The sequence below is a fragment of the Xiphophorus couchianus genome, chromosome 16 (genome assembly GCF_001444195.1).
Source record: "Xiphophorus couchianus chromosome 16, X_couchianus-1.0, whole genome shotgun sequence".
NCBI lineage: Eukaryota > Metazoa > Chordata > Actinopteri > Cyprinodontiformes > Poeciliidae > Xiphophorus > Xiphophorus couchianus.
Window position 1 is genome coordinate 11,583,664 of NC_040243.1, and position 7,215 is coordinate 11,590,878.

The window sequence follows — 7,215 nt, forward strand, 5'->3', positions numbered from 1 at the left end:
GATTATGTCCCCGCCCCTTGAACGCCCCACCACCACCCCTGCCCAATCATTCTTTACCCTCAAACATAAATTGCGGCATCGCCGCCTTGGTTTGCAGACGCGTCGAGTATCCATCGTGAGACATGAGTTAGTTTCATTCCGTTTTAAAGTCACTGTTTCTCAATTGCGTTATCATTCACAAAATTGTAAGAAGGCTAAGGAGCTTGAAGACTTATTTTTTGCTTTTTTTATTTTGAAGGATTCAAGTTTGCAGGTCAAGCTGTGCGCCCTTACAGACTGTCGCTGCAGTCTTTGGGCACATTTCACTTGGATTTAAAAAAAAAAAAAAAGAAAAGTAAAAACGAAGGCCTTTCTACTACTTTTTTTTCAGTGCGAGCAGATAGTCTAATTTTTTCGCATGAATCTCCTCGACCCTTACCTGAAGATGACAGAAGAACAGGAGAAATGTCATTCAGACGCTCCAAGCCCCAGCATGTCTGAAGACTCAGCGGGCTCGCCGTGCCCGTCCGGCTCCGGTTCGGACACCGAGAACACCCGGCCGTCCGACAACCACCTCCTCAGGGGACCGGACTACAAGAAGGAGGGCGAGGAAGAGAAGTTCCCGGTGTGCATCAGAGATGCGGTGTCCCAGGTGCTGAAGGGCTATGACTGGACTCTCGTACCCATGCCGGTGCGCGTCAACGGCTCCAGCAAGAGCAAACCACACGTTAAGAGACCCATGAACGCCTTCATGGTTTGGGCTCAGGCGGCGCGGAGGAAGCTGGCCGATCAGTATCCGCACTTGCACAACGCAGAACTCAGCAAAACCCTGGGGAAACTTTGGAGGTGAGCTGGTCTTAAAACTCGAGGTCCGTTTGTGTAGCGCTTTTACGCACTGAAAGCGTGTAGCTGATTGCTCCGTAAAAAAAAACCTGCAACTCTTTCTTGATGCAAGTTTTACATGTTGCTAGTTTCCCTGGGTTTTTGATATATATTTTTATTCGTATGTTTTTATTTTTTATTTTATTCGAGTCTACTTATTTACATGTCTAAGTTAAGACCATATTTTAAATCGCTTGCTGGTGGCTATTTCGCATGCATTCATAAACAATTTAGAATAAACACACATGCATAATTCACATTTTTGATTTGTGCCATGTTCAGGCTTCTCAATGAGGTGGAGAAGCGCCCGTTTGTGGAGGAAGCTGAACGCCTGAGAGTGCAGCACAAGAAGGATCACCCCGACTATAAATATCAACCGAGGCGGAGGAAATCTGTTAAGAATGGGCAAAATGAATCCGAGGATGGCGAACAGACTCACATCTCTCCGAACGCAATTTTCAAGGCGCTGCAGCAAGCCGACTCTCCTGCGTCCAGCATGGGCGAGGTGCACTCTCCGGGAGAACATTCGGGTAAGATTTGAAAGAAATGCTTTTAAATATCATTTTGTTGCATTTTGCTAGGATAGATGGACAATTCAGCTGTTGTGAATTTTATTGTCCAACAAGCAAACACATCTCTTAGAATTGTCCCAGTAGTTTGAGGGATAAAGTTACCCTAACTTCCCCCATCTGGATACATTTAGATTAAATCGTCAGGACTGGGAGTGATAATTTGTTTTTAAAAGCCATGAGTCTAACTTTGCTTCTCTCCAACCAGGTCAGTCACAGGGACCACCAACACCTCCGACAACCCCAAAGACAGATCTTCCCTCCAGCAAAGCTGACCTGAAGCGTGAGGGCCGCCCCATTCAAGAGGGCAGCAGTCGGCAGCTCAACATCGACTTTGGAGCTGTGGACATTGGTGAGCTTAGCAGCGACGTCATCTCCAACATCGGGAGCTTTGATGTCGATGAGTTCGACCAGTACCTGCCACCTCACAGCCACGCTGGGGTTGCTGGTGCAGCCCAGGCTGGCTACACAGGCAGCTACGGTATTAGCACCTCCTCAGTCGGTCAGGGAGCCGGTGTGGGAGCTCATGCTTGGATGTCCAAGCAGCAGCAGCAGCATACTCTGACCACCCTTGGTGGAGCAGGAGAGCAAGGTCAACAGGGCCAGCAGAGAACCACCCAGATCAAGACGGAACAGCTCAGCCCGAGCCACTACAGTGACCAACAGGGATCCCCGCAGCACATCACCTATGGCTCATTCAACCTACAGCACTACAGCCCCTCTTCTTATCCGTCTATCACAAGAGCACAGTATGACTATTCAGAACACCAGAGCAGTGCCAACTCTTACTACAGCCATGCAGCTGGCCAAGGTTCCAGCCTGTACTCCACCTTCAGCTACATGAGCCCCAGCCAGAGGCCGATGTACACCCCAATAGCCGACAGCACCGGGGTGCCCTCTGTGCCGCAGACCCACAGTCCACAGCACTGGGAGCAGCAGCCGATTTACACACAACTGTCCAGGCCCTGAGGATCGCCAACACATCCACCCAAGACTGCTCCTACCCCCACCCCCAGTTGCCTTAATTTCATTGTCCTCGCCACATTGCCAATAGAAAAACACGACATGGACTTTTTTATAGTTCTGAAATTTAGTCTTTAAATTGGTTCACAGCAGTGCCTTTTGTATTGGTTGGAATTGTGATTATATTTTTTTAGAAATGATGTTTAAAAAGTTAAATCCTCTGTGAGGACATAATGGTTATGAATATGATAGTATGTACTGTGTATGTGTTCTGCTCTTGTTATTCCCAACATATTCTGTGTCATGATCATCACTGCTTGCTTAAAGGAACAGGGATGCTGGGTGAAAACACCCTTCGTGGCCTTCTTTATTTTCTCTATAATGTATTTTTTTACTGGAAGTTTACCGACACCGCCATCTCACCTTAGCCTTCGTTCCCGCTGTACATACGCTAACTTCAGTGAGATTCAGATCATGAGAAATGCAGGGTTGGAGTAGATTAGAATTGTTGGCCATGATGTTACTGTGTCATCAGCGAAGAGTCCAATGTTCTACTTCTCGTTTGGTTCAGCTAAAACTGTTGGAAACGCTAATACCAGGTGCCATGTAACTCTTCTGCGGGCCTTACTGAGCTGCTAGATGTGATAGTCATGCTTGCTTTTTAACTGCCTTCAATACCATTAGTGCCTCTGAAGCCACAGCGGGGAGGCTTCACGATTCGAAAAGACAGCAGCGCAGGTCAGATTTCCTGCTTGATGAGATTCAGGAAGTGACCTTTGACCTGGCTCTTGCCAGTGTAAATCAGGTCTGAGCATGGTGTGCTTCTACCAGATATTTTCTCCCTTCCTTTGTTTTCTTAATTTATTCTTTAGCATTAATTTTATTGCAGAATTATCATTTAAATTCAGCACAGAGGTGAATTTAGGTTGCTATCATATGTGATGCAACGTTGCTTATTTATCATTTGTAAATGTTTTCACTTAATTCTCGATCTACTTCTGTACAGAATGCTTAAAAAATGACATGATGGGTCTTTCTATTCAAGAAAAACTGGATGTTTTCTTCTTTCTCCTTTTTTTGACTGGATGAGAGATGCAGCTGTAAAGAATTTTGCTGGATTCAAGAGAATACTATGGTTTCTTTTTTTCTTTTTGAAAAGAGAAAGTTTTGTTTCTTGTTTTATATTCTGTATAATTAGTTCTCATTTTTGTCATCTTCTTAATGCAGTTTCCCTAGGTAAACATGGCTTTGACTTAAAAGCTTATCTTTTGTATTATTATTTTTTGTTTGAAATAAAAGTAAAAGTCAGAAATAAGTTCTCATCTTAAGCTGTCTGTTTCTTTTGACATTGCTTTCTGTAGGGTGTTCTCATTAATAATATCAATAACTTAGTCACAGTAATTAAATGTCAAAGATTAAAATTCCCTAATACATTACCCACACACTGATGCAGTTCAAGCATTTTTCTTCTATTTATTTTGACTATTGTGGCCAACAGCTAATTAAATACATAACTTTTAATTTATTTATTTATTTTAATTTCATACAAGACCAATAAAGACAATAATTTTAACACAGAATTAGCTGTTATTGGATAATATGACTATAAACAGCACAGTATGAATTTTAATTGTGGGGTTGCCTTTTTCGGGCTGCACAGTGGCGCAGTTGGTAGCACTGTTGCCTTGCAGCAAGAAGGTCCTGGGTTCGATTCCCGGCCGGGGTCTTTCTGCATGGAGTTTGCATGTTCTCCCTGTGCATGCGTGGGTTCTCTCCGGGTACTCCGGCTTCCTCCCACAGTCCAAAAACATGACTGTCAGGTCAATTGGTTTCTCTAAATTCTCCCTAGGTGTGAGTGTGTGTGTGCATGGTTGTTTGTCCTGTATGTCTCTGTGTTGCCCTGCGACAGACTGGCGACCTGTCCGGGGTGTACCCCGCCTCTCGCCCGGAACGTAGCTGGAGATAGGCACCAGCGACCCTCCCGACCCCATTAGGGACAAGGGTGAACAGAAAATGGATGGATGGATGGATGGGTTGCCTTTTTCATAAATTATTGCATCAGTGCTGCTTGGCATAGCGAGGTGAGGAGCCTGTTCTGCTAAGATGTTTAAGAGCAACTTTCAAGTTATATGTATAGTTTGGTGTCTCATCATTCTCCTCATAATTGTATACAATTTATCTATAGAGTTTATAGCAGATGAAGTTTTGGGCCAATAGCAATTACATAATTGTAATAAAGAAATGTCTTAGTGTATTCACCACAGTGTGCACATGTGCAACATGATATTGGAAAATGAAAAATCTTTATAAAGCTTGTCAGCAGACGGAAGCACGAAGGGTTCTTACATTCCTTGTAACACTATGGTCATTCCTGTTGCACATGCACATTTTTCATCCCATTAATATATTGCATATATTACATACTGTATATATTTGTAGCTTGAGCTTGTGCAAATGTCTGTCAGTTGTAATATTGTTAGATCACCAGTCTTTCTTAATGATGTCAAAGTTAAAACATAAAATCCTTTTTATTGGTATTGTCCTATATTCTATTTTTTCTGAGAGACTCAATTTTGAGCTTTCATTGGCTCTAAGCCATAGTTCTCAAAATTAACAGAATCAAATGCTTAAGCATGTCACTATGTTAACAATCTGTACTTTAACAGAGTATAAATACAGTATATGCTGTGATAGTGCACCTGCAAAATCATAGTGTGGAGGAAGTATTTTTCAGGTTCTAATGTCTGCTTACCAGTGCAATAAAGATTCTCCACTGAATTAAGAATTTAAATACACAAAATAAATGTTGTCTATGCAATTTTTGCAAAAGCAGCATAAGTAAAGAAATCGATCATTATATATTTTTTCTGACTTGTTGACAGTTAGCTGCAGACATTTTAGTTTAGGTTTCTGGCTTTGCAGACCATGAGGTCACAGGTCCTTTAGGGACCCAGTCCCATCGACAAGACGTATGTCCACACCCCTCCCTTCGCCTGTATACACAGCGGCTTAAAGAAACAAACTAGACACTGCATATTGTTTATTCCTCGCTGGCTAAGCAATATAGCAACAGAGCTGAACTTAATAAATCAGCCACAATGTAAACACAATCAGGTACTATAGGTTTGTGTTGAAATTTGAAATACATTTGCAGAGGATGCCTATTTCCTCATGTTTAATCTGTTCTTTTATTCTGGCTTCCCCTCATGTCGCTTTGATGATTAGACAGGATTTCCCAAATGCCAGAAAATCAGGATAGGATAAGCTGCCATTTTTAACTGAAACATTGTTTTCATTCTTCCAAATATCAGAAATTATTTACATTAATTAACATCCATATTTAATGTTTTAGTGTAATTGTAAAGAAAAAAAATTGTTTAGCTTTTAAATGTTATTTTAGGATAGATTTCAGTTCCCTGTCATCTGTTCATGTCCTCCAACTAAACATCCAAAGAAAACTAAACATTATGGAAAATGGAAATCAGGTCATTTAAAAGCAATTCTTACTGGATTTGAACTAAATTTGGGCAAACTTAATATTAGTTTTGTCTATGTACTGTATTGTAATTTGGTAATGCATGAATAAATACCTGACATTAACTTTTGTTAACACTACTTAATGCTGTAGAAGTATGACAACACAATTCATGATAGTTGTACAATACTTTTAGGAAACATCGCTGGTGGTATGAGAAATTTCCCTGCCTGTTTTCAGTGTCATCGGGCCTCACTCTGCTGTCTCTGGTTACAAAGGAGGACAACTTCCTCCTCTGACAGTGAGGAGCAGACGGGGTGTGCGCAGCCCACCTCCCACGGAGACCCCCAGGGGCACATCCATCACTGAATCTCATGTGGCTCAAACCTGGAGCCTCGGGTCTTGTATGGCAAAAAGGAACTCAGCAAGAGGCTGCCTAGGGCAAAAACACAGAAGGAGAAAACTGAAAAATTCCAAGCAGTCTTTTTTCTAAATCCTGCAAAGACAGGAATTTTACTCATGACTGACATGATGCTGAAGAATTCAGAACAGGATTTACTCTTCAAACCTGAAACACAGTCAGAGTGACACCATAAAGAGAAATTAGGAGGTCACCTATAACTTGAACAGTGACATTTGAGTTTGATGAGTTCTTGTTGCAATATATTCGTATATGACAGACCATTATGCTGTCTGACCTGTCTCCATGAGGCATTTATGGTAAGAGAGCACCAACTGGTCCCTGACAAAACATATCGCATGCAAGTTAAAATGTACCCAACAATTATTTGTAAAAGTCAAGGACAAGTTTTTGTTTACTGAAAAATTGGGCATTTGTGGTTACAGTTATGCAGAAAAATTAAAACAAGCTAAGTTAGGATATGCTTTATTTGCAGTGCTGAAATGTTTGAAAGGCTTTCTACTTGCACAGACTGTTTTAAGTCAACACCGCAGCATTTCAGAGCAATCAAGACCTGGCATTTGACTTGGCACAGGACTTTTCATTCCTTAATTCCCAGCTAGTCGCTAGTGGGTTTCCTTCACAGATTAGTGCACATGTTCCTCAATTATATTGAATTTCTGAGGTTCTACTGAAACAAAGTCTCCCCAAACCATGGCACATCCACCTCTATGCTTTACTATTAATCTGAGTCACTTGCCCCAGACTGGTTTATTCCAAACTTTTTTCTCTATTTTACTTTCAAAATAGTTTAAACTCATTTTAACTATGAGTTAAAAAAACATAATTCCAGAAGTTGTGTTCTTTGTTTACGTTCACTCTGGAAAACTTTGTGTGGTCTTCATATTTTCTTATTGACAGCAATATTTTTTTCTTTGTACTCCTTA

At 41.5% G+C, this 7,215-nt stretch overlaps 1 protein-coding gene across 1 annotated transcript; it reads left to right on the forward strand.

The window, feature by feature from the left end:
- Positions 1-79: 79 nt before the first annotated feature.
- LOC114160103 (transcription factor Sox-9-like) lies at positions 80-3,721 on the forward strand. Its single transcript, XM_028042531.1, has 3 exons — positions 80-825; positions 1,144-1,391; positions 1,639-3,721. The coding sequence occupies exons 1-3, from the start codon at positions 398-400 to the stop codon at positions 2,397-2,399; spliced, it is 1,437 nt and encodes a 478-aa protein (XP_027898332.1). The 5' UTR covers positions 80-397; the 3' UTR covers positions 2,400-3,721.
- Positions 3,722-7,215: the final 3,494 nt, after the last annotated feature.

What these genes read in the sequence shown, in the direction of transcription:
- LOC114160103 (XM_028042531.1), top strand. Translation starts at nt 398, where the DNA reads ATGAATCTCCTCGACCCTTACCTGAAGATGACAGAAGAACAGGAGAAA. An exon ending in ACCCTGGGGAAACTTTGGAG is followed by an intron (nt 826 to 1,143) that starts GTGAGCTGGTCT and finishes TGCCATGTTCAG; the next exon opens with GCTTCTCAATGAGGTGGAGA. An exon ending in CTCTCCGGGAGAACATTCGG is followed by an intron (nt 1,392 to 1,638) that starts GTAAGATTTGAA and finishes CTCTCCAACCAG; the next exon opens with GTCAGTCACAGGGACCACCA.